This window comes from Dendropsophus ebraccatus, chromosome 7, assembly GCF_027789765.1.
Source record: "Dendropsophus ebraccatus isolate aDenEbr1 chromosome 7, aDenEbr1.pat, whole genome shotgun sequence".
Taxonomy (NCBI): Eukaryota; Metazoa; Chordata; class Amphibia; order Anura; family Hylidae; genus Dendropsophus; species Dendropsophus ebraccatus.
The window spans coordinates 6875091-6890646 of record NC_091460.1 but is presented as its reverse complement, the minus strand read 5'-3'; the positions used below and the strand labels follow the sequence as shown (position 1 = coordinate 6890646).

Sequence of the window (15556 nt, the reverse complement as noted above, 5' to 3'; positions counted from 1 at the left end):
AGCCATGAGCCAAATGTGCCCTTTTGCTTCATTCACGGAGACAGACGCAAAACAGACAAGAAATAAAACTACGATTAAAAACAAACAAAAAAAGTCGACCCATCCAGGATATAAGTCTACGATATCACCGTGGCCATAACTCACGTCAGGAGTTGCAAGAAAGAAGGGGAGCTTGTAAAAAGAATCCATGGAGTCCATACCTTTGTGCACGTCTCAGAGCAGTCATGTGCCTCGGCCACCAGCTCCTCCGCCTTCTGCAGTGCACACAGTTCTCTATGCCATTCAGCCAAAGAAGGTATGACCGCAGACTTCCAGTGGCGCGGAAGCACCGTCATAGCAGCCGCTAGCATGTGTCTCACTATGCCTTTCTTTTGGGTTTCCAAAGTCCCCGGCAGAAGCGAGAGCAGAGCTAGTTGAGGAGTATGAGCCACCACCTTACGCACAGTAAATGGCGTAAACAAAAAGCGGTAAAAAAAACGCCAGGATTGCTGATTTTTTTTATTACATTTTATATATAAAAAAAAAAAATAAAAAGTGATCAATCTGTCCAATCTGCACAAATATGGTACTAATAAATAAAAGAGATCATGGCGCAAAAAATGACGCCCCATACAGCCCCGTAGGTGAAAAAATGTAAGCGCTATAGCAGTCACAATAGGGCGATTGTAATCGCACCTATGTGCAAAACAAACAGTGAAACATTAGAGAAGCTGTAATATATCGCTGTACTCAGACTGACCTATAGAATAACGTTTTACCATAAATGTGTGGAATAATAGTTTGGGAGTTTCGTCATTCATTTTATGGTAGATTGAAAGTCCCCGTTCCTGGGACACAATCCCTCCCATGGCCGTGTAGATGGAAATAAGAGGCATGACTCTCAGAAGGCGAGGAAGAATCGCTTCTAAGATCTAGTGTAGTATCTGTTCTTATCAGTTTAATATCCGATACGTCGCCTATCTGGGGACCATATATTACATGGATTTATACAACAGGGAGATGGAAGGGGAGCTCGCTCTGTCCTCTCCAGGCATTGACCTAGTATTTCGGTGCCTCCAGGTCCAGTGCACGAAAAAAAAAAAAGAAGGCGAGGAAGAAAAAACAAAACACAAAAGCGAAAATTGGCGCCGGGTCCTTAAGGTGTTAAATCCCAAATTTAGTGTTTTTACTTTAATGCCCTTTGAATGCCAACTAGAAGATCTTTTGGCTATTGTATGCCAACCACCAGGTACTTTTGGCCCTTGTATGCCAACCACCGGGTATTTTTGGCTATTGTATGCCAACCAGCGGGTACTTTTGGCACTTGTATGACAACCACCAGGTACTTTTGGCCCATGTATGCCAACCACCAGGTACTTTTGGCCCATGTATGACAACCACCAGGTACTTTTGACCCATGTATGCCAACCACCAGGTACTTTTGGCCCATGTATGCCAACCATCAGGTACTTTTGGCCCATGTATGCCAACCACCAGGTACTTTTGGCCCATGTATGCCAACCACCAGGTACTTTTGGCCCATGTATGCCAACCACCAGGTACTTTTGGCCCATGTATGCCAACCACCAGGTACTTTTGGCCCTTGTATGCCAACCACCAGGTACTTTTGGCCCTTGTATGCCAACCATCAGGTACTTTTGGCCCATGTATGCCAACCACCAGGTACTTTTGGCCCATGTATGCCAACCACCAGGTACTTTTGGCCCATGTATGCCAACCATCAGATACTTTTGGCCCATGTATGCCAACCACCAGGTACTTTTGGCCCTTGTATGACAACCACCAGGTACTTTTGGCCCATGTATGCCAATCACCAGGTACTTTTGGCCCATGTATGCCAACCACCAGGTACTTTTGACCACTTTTTGTTCCGTTCCCATCAGGAAACGTCACTTATTAGTAATTTGTGATTATTATAAATTTCCTGGAAGAATAATGGCTGAAAAATTAACAAGAATCCAGCTTCGGCATGGTGCAGAGGTCACAGCTCCTGTATAATACGGTAGTTGCGTTATGTTGTGTCTGAACAGTGCTCTATACATTGCTGAGTGTGTGTATACAGCAGAGGTGATACTGTATATGGGGTGCTGGGGTCTACACTCCCACACCGGCCCTCCGCTCTGCCCCCACAATGTGTCCCGGCTCCTCACTGAGCAGCAACGCGGCGGCAGCTGCTGCACCTTCCCGCCCTCACCTGCAGCCTCACTGCATGGAAGTTCTCGTACACCACCGCCAGGGGCGCTGCGGCTCTGTGTCCACGCATGCGCACGTACCTGGTGTTACGTGCCCTCATAAAACATGGCGTCTATAATTACTACGTATCTTTACGCGTCTGCTCGGCCCCTGCCCTCACGCATCATGGCGGATCCTGTTTCAGAACGGCAGCGTCACCTGTCCCGGGACCCGAAGTGAGATACAGGGAAACCCCAGGATCCTAAGAGGAGGTAACTGTGAGGGGGCAGCGGGGCAGGTGTGAGGAGAGGGGGGGTATTCCGGACCACTGGCTTCCGGACTATCAGATCTGTGTATTGTGGGACTGTAACTTGTGCTCTTCTTTCTGTAGGTCCCGGGATCCGCTGTATGGTGGGGCTCCTGGCCTGTGCTAGTGATGAGACAAGTGTGTCATGCAGCAGAGTGTGGTGTGTGCAGTGGTGCAGCAGAGTGTGGTGTGTGCAGTAGTGCAGCAGAGTGTGGTGTGTGTGTAGCAGTGGTGCAGCAGAGTGTGATGTGTGCAGTAGTGGTAGTGTAGCAGAGTGTGGTGTGTGCAGCAGGGTGTGGTGTGTGCAGTAGTGCAGCAGGGTGTGGTGTGTGCAGTAGTGCAGCAGGGTGTGGTGTGTGCAGTAGTGGTAGTGTGGCAGTGGTGCAGCAGAGTGTGGCGTGCGCAGTGACAGGACCCCGCCATGTCCCGGTTGGAGGGAGCAGCCAATGTCCTCCTCCGTGTCCCCTGCGTTGTGGCCCTGGACCTGCTGTACCGCTGGGATGTCCAGGATGTCACCCTCCTGACCCCTGACCCCTCCATCCTCAAAGCACGCTCCTTACAGGACATCTACTACCTGGGTGAGGACCCCTCCACCAAATTGCCATCTTATCTCCTGCTCCCTGCTTCCCTTCCCCCGGTGACTGACAGTTGTGTCTCCCGCCTTCCCCCCCCGCCCCCGTGACTGACGGTTGTGTCTCCCGATCCCCCCCCCACCCGGTGACTGACGGTTGTGTCTTCCGCTCCCCTGGTGACTGACGGTTGTGTCTTCCGCTCCCCCGGTGACTGACGGTTGTGTCTTCCGCTCCCCCGGTGACTGACGGTTGTGTCTTCCGCTCCCCCGGTGACTGACGGTTGTGTCTTCCGCTCCCCCGGTGACTGACGGTTGTGTCTTCCGCTCCCCCGGTGACTGACGGTTGTGTCTTCCGCTCCCCCGGTGACTGACGGTTGTGTCTTCCGCTCCCCCGGTGACTGACGGTTGTGTCTTCCGCTCCCCCGGTGACTGACGGTTGTGTCTTCCGCTCCCCCGGTGACTGACGGTTGTGTCTTCCGCTCCCCCGGTGACTGACGGTTGTGTCTTCCGCTCCCCCGGTGACTGACGGTTGTGTCTTCCGCTCCCCCGGTGACTGACGGTTGTGTCTTCCGCTCTCCACCCCGGTGACTGACGGTTGTGTCTCCCGCCCCCCGCCCCCGGTGACTGATAGTTGTGTCTCCCGCTCCCAACGGTGACTGATGGTTGTGACTCCCGCCTTCCCCCCCGCCCACCCCTGGTGACTGACGGTTGTGTCTTCCGCTCCCCCGGTGACTGACTGTTGTTTCTCCAGCTCCCCTTGGTGACTGACGGTTGTGTCTCCCGCCTTCCCCCCCGCCCACCCCTGGTGACTGACGGTTGTGTCTTCCGCTCCCCCGGTGACTGACTGTTGTTTCTCCAGCTCCCCTTGGTGACTGACTGTTGTGTCTCCCGCTCCCCCCGGTGACTGACGGTTGTGTCTCCCGCCCGCCCCCCGGTGACTGACGGTTGTGTCTCCCGCCCGCCCCCCGGTGACTGACGGTTGTGTCTCCCGCCCGCCCCCCGGTGACTGACGGTTGTGTCTCCCGCCCGCCCCCCGGTGACTGACGGTTGTGTCTCCCGCCCGCCCCCCGGTGACTGACGGTTGTGTCTCCCGCCCGCCCCCCGGTGACTGGCGGTTGTGTCTCCCGCCCGCCCCCCGGTGACTGGCGGTTGTGTCTTCCGCTCCCCCCCCCCCTCGACCCCCCCACCTGGTGACTGACTGTTGTGTGGTGTGTCCCACTCACCCCTCCACCTGGTGACTGACTGTTGTGTGGTGTGTCCCACTCACCCCTCCACCTGGTGACTGACTGTTGTGTGGTGTGTCCCACTCACCCCCCCCCCCCCCCTCCACCCCGGTGACTGACGGTTGTGTCCCTTGCTCCCCCCGGTGACTGACGGTTGTGTCTGCCGCTCCCCCGGTGACTGGCGGTTGCGTCTGCCGCTCCCCCGTGGCTGACGGTTGTGTCTCCGGCCACCCCGGTGACTGACGGCTGTGTCTCCCGCTTCTCCCCCTCGGTGACTGACGGTTGTGTCTCCCGTAGCCCAGGTGACCTGCGCAGTGCTGCTGCTCCTTCCCCTGCGCCATCTGCTCCACCTCTACCTGTACCTGCTGACCGCCCTGCTGCTCTACATGGGCCATCAGACCGCCAGGTGAGTGACGGGGGAGGGGGTGCTGGGGGTCTTGTCAAGGGTCTCACCTCTTTATTGGGGCCAATGTGCTTTTTCTCTTTGCATCTACAGGGATTACATCCGAAAGGAGATGGAGGCCGGAGTGTCGGGATCGGTGTATGAGGACGCCCCGTCACTGACCCGCAGCGTCAGCACACTGACAGGTAAGGACCCCCCCCCCCCCATCACAGACCCGCAGCGTCAGCACACTGACAGGTGAGGACCCCCCATCACAGACCCGCAGCATCAGCACACTGACAGGTGAGGACCCCCCCCCCCATCACAGACCCGCAGCATCAGAACACTAACAGGTGAGGGACCCCCCCCAGTCACAGACCCGCAGCATCAGCACGCTGACAGGTGAGGACCCCCCCATCACAGACCCGCAGTGTCAGCACTGACCTGAGCGTCAGCACACTGACAGGTGAGGACCCCCCCATTAGAGGCTATGCCTTCTTCCCGGGGGTCACTACACATCCTGTTTGGGTTGCTGGTCCCGCCATGTTCCCGGAGGTCACTACACTCACCGGCCACTTTATTAGGTACACCTGTCCAACTGCACGTTACCACTTAATTTCTAATCAGCCAATCACATGGCGGAAACTCAGTGCATTTAGGCATGTAGACATGGTCAAGACAATCTCCTGCAGATCAAACCGAGCATCAGTATGGGGAAGAAAGGTGATTTGAGGGCCTTTGAACGTGGCATGGTTGTTGGTGCCAGAAGGGCTGGTCTGAGTATTTCAGAAACTGCTGATCTACTGGGATTTTCACGCACAACCATCTCTAGGGTTTACAGAGAATGGTCCGAAAAAGAAAAAACATCCAGTGAGCGGCAGTTCTGTGGGCGGAAATGCCTTGTTGATGCCAGAGGTCAGTGGAGAATGGGCAGACTGGTTCCAGCTGATAGAAAGGCAACAGTGACTCAAATAGCCAACCGTTACAGCCAAGGTAGGCAGAAGAGCATCTCTGAACGCACAGTACGGCCAACTCTGAGGCAGATGGGCTACAGCAGCAGAAGACCACACCGGGTGCCACTCCTTTCAGCTAAGAACAGGAAACTGAGGCTACAATTTGCACAAGCTTATCGAAATTGGACAGTAGAAGATTGGAAAAACGTTGCCTGGTCTGATGAGTCTCGATTTCTGCTGCGACATTCGGATGGTAGGGTCAGAATTTGGCGTCAACAACATGAAAGCATGGATCCATCCTGCCTTGTATCAACGGTTCAGGCTGGTGGTGGTGGTGTCATGGTGTGGGGAATATTTTCTTGGCACTCTTTGGGCCCCTTGGTACCAATTGAGCATCGTTACAACGCCACAGCCTACCTGAGTATTGTTGCTGACCATGTCCATCCCTTTATGACCACAATGGACCCAACATCTGACGGCTACTTTCAGCAGGATAATGCGCCATGTCATAAAGCTAGAATCATCTCAGACTGGTTTCTTGAACATGACAATGAGGTCACTGTACTCCAATGGCCTCCACAGTCACCAGATCTCAATCCAATAGAGCATCTTTGGGATGTGGTGGAACGGGAGATTGGCATCATGGATGTGCAGCCGACAAATCTGCGGCAACTGTGTGATGTCATCATGTCACTATGGACCAAAATCTCTGAGGAAGCTTCCAGCACCTTGTTGTATCTATGCCACCAAGAATTGAGGCAGTTCTGAAGGCAAAAGGGGGTCCAACCCGTTACTAGCATGGTGTACCTAATAAAGTGGCCGGTGAGTGTATACATCCTGTTTGGGGTTGGTGGTCCTGCCTTGTCCCGGGTCACTATACATCCTGTTTGGGGTTGCTGGTCCTGCCATGTCCCGGGGTCACAGTTCATTGTGTCTCCTCAGGCCTGGTGATGGTGGCGACGCTCTGCTCCATGCTGATGAGGACGCGGCAGGTGTGGTTCTTCTCTGCCCCGGTGCTGCCCCTGTTGGCTCGGTTGGGGGGGCTCCCCCTGCAGGCTCTCCCGCTTCTCAGCACACTCTCCATAGCTCCGTCCTTGCTGGTGATGACCTACACAGCGCTCACCAGTCTTGGAGGACTTCGAAGTCTCTTTAGAGCCGCCTATGAGGAGATGTGTCAGGTATGGCCGGGCTGGGGGGTCCGCTCTGTACATAGTACTGTCTATACTGTACCCCCTACAGGTGGGTGATGGCCTGTCTCCCGGTGTTGCAGGTGACGGGGGTCTCTAGACTGCTGGCGGTCGGGGTGACCCTGTGGTCCCAGCTCGCCGTCCCGCTCCTCTTCCTGGTCTTCTGGTTGGTTGTGTTTATTCTTCACATAGTCAGCACCTTGTCCTCTAAGCCGGGGTCTCTGGAGCAGCAAGGACCCCTCTTCATCTTCCTCAACAGGTAATTTCAACCCCCCCCCTCCACGCTGTGTGTGTGAGCCCCGCCCCCTCTGTGTGTACTGTATGAGCCCCGCCCCCCCTGTGTGTGTACTGTGTGAGCCCCGCCCCCTGTGCGTGTACCCTGCAGGCGCCCCTCCATCCTGTGACCCATCTGTCACCCCTGCAGTGTGGCTGAATGCTGCGGGACCCCGTACTGTCTGCTGGGACTCACCTTCACCGTCTCTTACCTGGCGCTGGGAACGCTGAATCTCTGCAAGTTCTACCTGCTGGGGTACTCCGCCCTCCAGAACGGCAATGTCATGCACAGGTGACTACACGTATCTGCTGGATAGAGAGTATATTCTGTGTATACATAGAGAGGAGTAACTGAGGTATAAGTATACTGTGTGGGTATATAGAGAATAGGGAGTATAATATACTGTGTGTATATAGAGAATAGGGAGTATAATATACTGTGTGTACATAGAGAATAGGGAGTATAATATACTGTGTGTATATAGAGAATAGGGAGTATAATATACTGTGTGTATATAGAGAATAGGGAGTATAATATACTGTGTATATAGAGAATAGGGAGTATAATATACTGTGTACATAGAGAATAGGGAGTATAATATACTGTGTACATAGAGAATAGGGAGTATAATATACTGTGTGTATATAGAGAATAGGGAGTATAATATACTGTGTGTATATAGAGAATAGGGAGTATAATATACTGTGTACATAGAGAATAGGGAGTATAATATACTGTGTGTACATAGAGAATAGGGAGTATAATATACTGTGTGTATATAGAGAATAGGGATATAATATACTGTGTATATAGAGAATAGGGAGTATAATATACTGTGTACATAGAGAATAGGGAGTATAATATACTGTGTGTATATAGAGAATAGGGAGTATAATATACTGTGTATATATAGAGAATAGGAAGTATAATATACTGTGTATATAGAGAATAGGGAGTATAATATACTGTGTACATAGAGAATAGGGAGTATAATATACTGTGTGTATATAGAGAGTAGGGAGTATAATATACTGTGTGTACATAGAGAATAGGGAGTATAATATACTGTGTGTATATAGAGAGTAGGGAGTATAATATACTGTGTGTATATAGAGAATAGGGAGTATAATATACCGTGTGTACATAGAGAATAGGGATATAATATACTGTGTACATAGAGAATAGGGAGTATAATATACTGTGTACATAGAGAATAGGGAGTATAATATACTGTGTGTACATAGAGAATAGGGAGTATAATATACTGTGTACATAGAGAATAGGGAGTATAATATACTGTGTACATAGAGAATAGGGATATAATATACTGTGTGTACATAGAGAATAGGGAGTATAATATACTGTGTGTGTATATAGAGAATAGGGGGTATAATATACTGTGTGTACATAGAGAATAGGGAGTATAATATACTGTGTGTACATAGAGAATAGGGATATAATATACTGTGTGTACATAGAGAATAGGGAGTATAATATACTGTGTGTGTATATAGAGAATAGGGATATAATATACTGTGTGTATATAGAGAATAGGGAGTATAATATACTGTGTACATAGAGAATAGGGATATAATATACTGTGTATATAGAGAATAGGGATATAATATACTGTGTATATAGAGAATAGGGATATAATATACTGTGTGTATATAGAGAATAGGGAGTATAATATACTGTGTACATAGAGAATAGGGAGTATAATATACTGTGTACATAGAGAATAGGGAGTATAATATACTGTGTACATAGAGAATAGGGAGTATAATATACTGTGTACATAGAGAATAGGGAGTATAATATACTGTGTACATAGAGAATAGGGAGTATAATATACTGTGTGTATATAGAGAATAGGGAGTATAATATACTGTGTACATAGAGAATAGGGAGTATAATATACTGTGTACATAGAGAATAGGGAGTATAATATACTGTGTACATAGAGAATAGGGAGTATAATATACTGTGTGTATATAGAGAATAGGGATATAATATACTGTGTGTACATAGAGAATAGGGAGTATAATATACTGTGTGTACATAGAGAATAGGGAGTATAATATACTGTGTGTATACATAGAGAATAGGGAGTATAATATACTGTGTGTATACATAGAGAATAGGGAGTATAATATACTGTGTACATAGAGAATAGGGAGTATAATATACTGTGTGTATATAGAGAGTAGGGAGTATAATATACTGTGTGTATATAGAGAATAGGGAGTATAATATACTGTGTACATAGAGAATAGGGAGTATAATATACTGTGTATATAGAGAATAGGGAGTATAATATACTGTGTACATAGAGAATAGGGAGTATAATATACTGTGTGTATATAGAGAATAGGGAGTATAATATACTGTGTACATAGAGAATAGGGAGTATAATATACTGTGTGTATATAGAGAATAGGGAGTATAATATACTGTGTGTACATAGAGAATAGGGAGTATAATATACTGTGTGTATATAGAGAATAGGGAGTATAATATACTGTGTGTATAGAGAATAGGGAGTATAATATACTGTGTACATAGAGAATAGGGAGTATAATATACTGTGTACATAGAGAATAGGGAGTATAATATACTGTGTACGTAGAGAATAGGGAGTATAATATACTGTGTACATAGAGAATAGGGAGTATAATATACTGTGTACATAGAGAATAGGGAGTATAATATACTGTGTGTATATATAGAGAATAGGGAGTATAATATACTGTGTGTATATAGAGAATAGGGAGTATAATATACTGTGTGTATATAGAGAGTAGGGAGTATAATATACTGTGTACATAGAGAATAGGGAGTATAATATACTGTGTACATAGAGAATAGGGAGTATAATATACTGTGTGTATATAGAGAATAGGGAGTATAATATACTGTGTACATAGAGAATAGGGAGCATAATATACTGTGTACATAGAGAATAGGGAGTATAATATACTGTGTACATAGAGAATAGGGAGTATAATATACTGTGTACGTAGAGAATAGGGAGTATAATATACTGTGTACATAGAGAATAGGGAGTATAATATACTGTGTACATAGAGAATAGGGAGTATAATATACTGTGTGTATATATAGAGAATAGGGAGTATAATATACTGTGTGTATATAGAGAATAGGGAGTATAATATACTGTGTGTATATAGAGAGTAGGGAGTATAATATACTGTGTACATAGAGAATAGGGAGTATAATATACTGTGTACATAGAGAATAGGGAGTATAATATACTGTGTGTATATAGAGAATAGGGAGTATAATATACTGTGTACATAGAGAATAGGGAGTATAATATACTGTGTGTATATAGAGAGTAGGGAGTATAATATACTGTGTGTACATAGAGAATAGGGAGTATAATATACTGTGTACATAGAGAATAGGGAGTATAATATACTGTGTACGTAGAGAATAGGGAGTATAATATACTGTGTACATAGAGAATAGGGAGTATAATATACTGTGTACATAGAGAATAGGGAGTATAATATACTGTGTGTATATATAGAGAATAGGGAGTATAATATACTGTGTGTATATAGAGAATAGGGAGTATAATATACTGTGTGTATATAGAGAGTAGGGAGTATAATATACTGTGTACATAGAGAATAGGGAGTATAATATACTGTGTGTATATATAGAGAATAGGGAGTATAATATACTGTGTGTATATAGAGAATAGGGAGTATAATATACTGTGTGTATATAGAGAATAGGGAGTATAATATACTGTGTGTATATAGAGAATAGGGAGTATAATATACTGTGTGTATATAGAGAGTAGGGAGTATAATATACTGTGTACATAGAGAATAGGGAGTATAATATACTGTGTGTATATAGAGAATAGGGAGTATAATATACTGTGTACATAGAGAATAGGGAGTATAATATACTGTGTACATAGAGAATAGGGAGTATAATATACTGTGTACATAGAGAATAGGGAGTATAATATACTGTGTGTATATAGAGAATAGGGATATAATATACTGTGTGTACATAGAGAATAGGGAGTATAATATACTGTGTATATAGAGAATAGGGATATAATATACTGTGTGTATATAGAGAGTAGGGAGTATAATATACTGTGTATATAGAGAATAGGGAGTATAATATACTGTGTACATAGAGAATAGGGAGTATAATATACTGTGTGTATATAGAGAATAGGGAGTATAATATACTGTGTGTATAGAGAATAGGGATATAATATACTGTGTATATAGAGAATAGGGAGTATAATATACTGTGTACATAGAGAATAGGGAGTATAATATACTGTGTGTGTGTGTGTGTGTGTGTGTATGTATATATATATATATATATATATATATATATATATATATATTTTGTGTGTGTGTATATGGATAGATAGAGAGAGAGAGAAAAAACAAAGAAACACAGGGTAATATATGGGATAGATATAATGTATGTAACAGGGAGTATTATATGTGACAGTAACCAGTGTTATTGCCCTGTACAGGGGGGTAACAGAGGGGGTCACCCTGATGCTTCTGGCCCTGCAGACCGGCCTCCTGGACCTCCACGTCCTGCAGCGGACCTTCCTCCTCAGCATCATCCTCTTCATCGTGGTCACCTCCACCCTGCAGTCTATGGTGGAGATCTCGGACCCCATAGTCCTGGCGCTGGCGGCCACTGGTAACAGGTAAGGGTGGGGGGAGCATTACTGGAGCTGCTGATCTGGCTGAGACTTGTAGTCCTCCAGCTCTGTAGTGACGTCCTCTCCGCCCTCAGGAGTCTCTGGAAGCATCTCCGCGGCCTCAGCATGTGCCTCTTCCTCTTCATCTTCCCGTCCTTCATGGCCTACAAACTCTCACACTTCTTTGATCTGGATTTCTGGCTGCTGATCATGGTGTCCAGCTGCCTCCTCACATCCCTGCAGGTGAGTGCTCACTCATACTACCCCCTCACATCCCTGCAGGTGAGTGCTCACCCATACTACCCCCTCACATCACTGCAGGTGAGTGCTCACCCATACTACCCCCTCACATCCCTGCAGGTGAGTGCTCACTCATACTACCCCCTCACATCCCTGCCGGTGAGTGCTCACCCATACTACCCCCTCACATCACTGCAGGTGAGTGCTCACACATACTACCCCCTCACATCACTGCAGGTGAGTGCTCACCCATACTACCCCCTAACATCCCTGCAGGTGAGTGCTCACTCATACTACCCCCTCACATCCCTGCCGGTGATGTGCTCACCCATACTACCCCCTCACATCACTGCAGGTGAGTGCTCACCCATACTACCCCCTCACATCACTGCAGGTGAGTGCTCACCCATACTACCCCCTCACATCCCTGCAGGTGAGTGCTCACCCATACAACCCCTCACATCCCTGCAGGTGAGTGCTCACCCATACTACCCCCTCACATCCCTGCAGGTGAGTGCTCACCCATACTACTCCCTCACATCCCTGCAGGTGAGTGCTCACCCATACGGCCTCCTCATATCCCTGCAGGTGAGTGCTCGCTCATACTACCTCCTCACAGCCCTGCAGGTGAGTGCTTACTTGTAGTACTCCTCTGCCCCTGCAGGTGAGTGCTGACTCACTGTCCCTCTCTGGCAGGTCCTGGGCACACTCTTCATCTACGCGCTCTTCATGGTGGAGCTTCTCCAGAATCGGGGGGTGGAGCGGATGGATGAGATCATATACGGAGTGAGCGCTGTCAGTCGGGTGCTGGAGTTCCTGGTGGCGGTGTGTGTGGTGGGCTACGGCATTTGGGAGTCCATGTTCGGTGAGTGGAGCTGGATCGGTGTGTCCGTCATCATCGTCCACTCCTACATCAACGTCTGGCTGAGGGCGCAGTCCGGCTGGAGCAGTTTTCTGCTGAGGAGGGCGGCCGCCAACAAGATCAGCAGCTTACCGCGGGCCACAGCCGAGCAGCTGAGGGCGCATAACGACCTCTGCTCCATCTGCTTCCAGGTAAGAGCATACAGCTCCCACAATGCCGTGCAGCAGAGCATGCTCAGTACTCACCCTGTGTATCACTTACAGGAGATGTCTGGTGCCGTTATCACCTCCTGCTGCCATTACTTCCACCCAGACTGTCTGAGGAAGTGGCTGTACATCCAGGACACCTGCCCCCTCTGCCACAAGCCTGTCACCTCAAGCTCCGCCCCTGAGGAATGGGATTGGACCAGGACTGGAGCTGAGGAAGGGGTGGGGTCAGAGGAGGAGATGAGTCAAGAGGAGGGGCAGCAGGAAGGAGCCACAGAGGATGCTGGGAGTCCGGAGGAGGAGATTGTGGAGGGGCAGCCAGGCGGAGCTACAGAGGATGCTGGGAGTCTGGAGGAGGAGATTGTAGAAGGTCAGCTGGGCGGAGCTACAGAGGACGCTGGGAGTCTGGAGGAGGAGATATTGGAGGGTCAGCTGGGCGGAGCTACAGAGGATGCTGGGAGTCTGGAGGAGGAGATTGTGGAGGAGCAATGATTGGTTCACTGAAGTGCCTGACTAAATGTGGAGCAGACAGTGCTCACCTGACTCTCAGCCGCCGCCGGGACCTGACTGTAACCTCACAGAATAAGCACCCCGTCACTGGGGGAGTATCTGGTACTGTCAGCCGCTGCTGGCGTGTAGGAAAGACGTGGGTCATCTCAAGAGCAATGGGCAGAACTACTTCCATCCCTGTGGGAGCTGCATCTAGTTTTATTTTACAGTCACCTCCGGAGCTGCACTCATTCTTCTGCTGTTACCTCATGTCTTATTCTACAGTCACCTCCTGAGCTGCACTCACTCTTCTGCCATTACCTTATGTCTTATTCTACCGGCACCTCCGGAGCTGCACTCATTCTTCTGCTGTTACCTCATGTCTTATTCTACCGTCACCTCCGGAGCTGCGCTCAGTCTTCTGCCATTACCTTATGTCTTATTCTACCGGCACCTCCGGAGCTGCACTCATTCTTCTGCTGTTACCTCATGTCTTATTCTACCGTCACCTCCGGAGCTGCGCTCAGTCTTCTGCCGTTAAATTAAAGAGGTGGTGTCACAAAGACAATTACGTCTATAGAGATAATTATGTTACATGAAACCTGTTTCCCCTGTACAAGTATTACTGTATCCGGTGAGAGAGAGAGACACTAATCCCTGGGTGCTGCCGCCAGTCACTGATCCATCTCTTATACATCCTCTCTCATGGACGCTGGAGGCTGATATCTTATTACAGTACAGCAGTGATATAAGAGGAGCAGCTGATATCTTATTACAGTACAGCAGTGATATAAGAGGAGAGGCAGATACCTTATTACAGTACAGCAGTGATATAAGAGGAGAGGCTGATACCTTATTACAGTACAGCAGTGATATAAGAGGGGAGGCTGATACTTTATTACAGTACAGCAGTGATATAAGAGGAGAGGCTGATATCTTATTACAGTACAGCAGTGATATAAGAGGAGAGGCTGATACCTTATTACAGTACAGCAGTGATATAAGAGGAGAGGCTGATACCTTATTACAGTACAGCAGTGATATAAGAGGAGAGGCTGATATCTTATTACAGTACAGCAGTGATATAAGAGGAGAGGCTGATACCTTATTACAGTACAGCAGTGATATAAGAGGAGAGGCTGATATCTTCTTATTACAGTACAGCAGTGATATAAGAGGAGAGGCTGATATATAATGACTGGGGTAGACTGCCCGCTATGGGGCTCCTGCAGGATGTGACCGCCCGGTGCCTGAGATCTGTGCTGACCTTTATAATAATGTATGTGGATTTATACAATACAATTCAGGGAATAAAACCTTTTATTTTTTGGCTGTAGCAGTGATTTCCTTTCCCATCACCAGCAGGGGGCGCTGTGCTCCGTGTACCTCACCAGCAGGGGGCGCTGTGCTCCGTGTACCTCACCAGCAGGGGGCGCTGTGCTCCGTGTACCTCACCAGCAGGGGGCGCTGTGCTCCGTGTACCTCACCAGCAGGGGGCGCTGTGCTCCGTGTACCTCACCAGCAGGGGGCGCTGTGCTCCGTGTACCTCACCAGCAGGGGGCGCTGTGCTCCGTGTACCTCACCAGCAGGGGGCGCTGTGCTCCGTGTACCTCACCTGCAGGGGGCGCTGTGCTCCGTGTACCTCACCAGCAGGGGGCGCTGTGCTCCGTGTACCTCACCAGCAGGGGGCGCTGTGCTCCGTGTACCTCACCAGCAGGGGGCGCTGTAACACCATTCTCTGTATTACCTCACCTGCGGAAGAGATGGTAGGAGGATGCACTATGGGAAGAAACCAAGGTGTTGTGGCCGTGTGATGGAAAATGTTCTGTCCATGTTTGTGGGGTCACCTCACCCCTCACAGGATCTGCTGCTGGACTATATGGGGTCGGGGTACTCTGGTTCCCTGCACAGTATTTGGCAGGTGGTGTTAATGTTGTAGCTGAGCTGTGTGTGTACTGATATTCGGCCACTAGAGG

At 48.3% G+C, this 15556-nt stretch overlaps 1 protein-coding gene and 1 pseudogene across 2 annotated transcripts; both read left to right on the top strand.

Annotated features, from left to right (window-relative positions):
* The first annotated feature begins 897 nt into the window (after positions 1 to 897).
* On the top strand, positions 898 to 1075 carry LOC138797974 (U2 spliceosomal RNA; annotated as a pseudogene).
* A 1782-nt stretch (positions 1076 to 2857) lies between these two features.
* On the top strand, positions 2858 to 14908 carry LOC138797246 (RING finger protein 145-like). 2 transcript variants are annotated; one of them, XM_069977136.1, is made up of 11 exons: positions 2858 to 3057; positions 4571 to 4679; positions 4770 to 4861; positions 4914 to 4958; positions 6551 to 6786; positions 6879 to 7054; positions 7220 to 7360; positions 11607 to 11789; positions 11879 to 12026; positions 12720 to 13076; positions 13149 to 14908. In XM_069977136.1, exons 1-11 carry the CDS (start codon positions 2901 to 2903, stop codon positions 13581 to 13583), a joined length of 2079 nt encoding a protein of 692 aa, XP_069833237.1. In that variant the 5' UTR covers positions 2858 to 2900; the 3' UTR covers positions 13584 to 14908. The 2 variants fall into 2 exon arrangements, with proteins under 2 accessions (XP_069833237.1, XP_069833238.1); XM_069977137.1 differs by lacking the exon at positions 4914 to 4958.
* Positions 14909 to 15556: the final 648 nt, after the last annotated feature.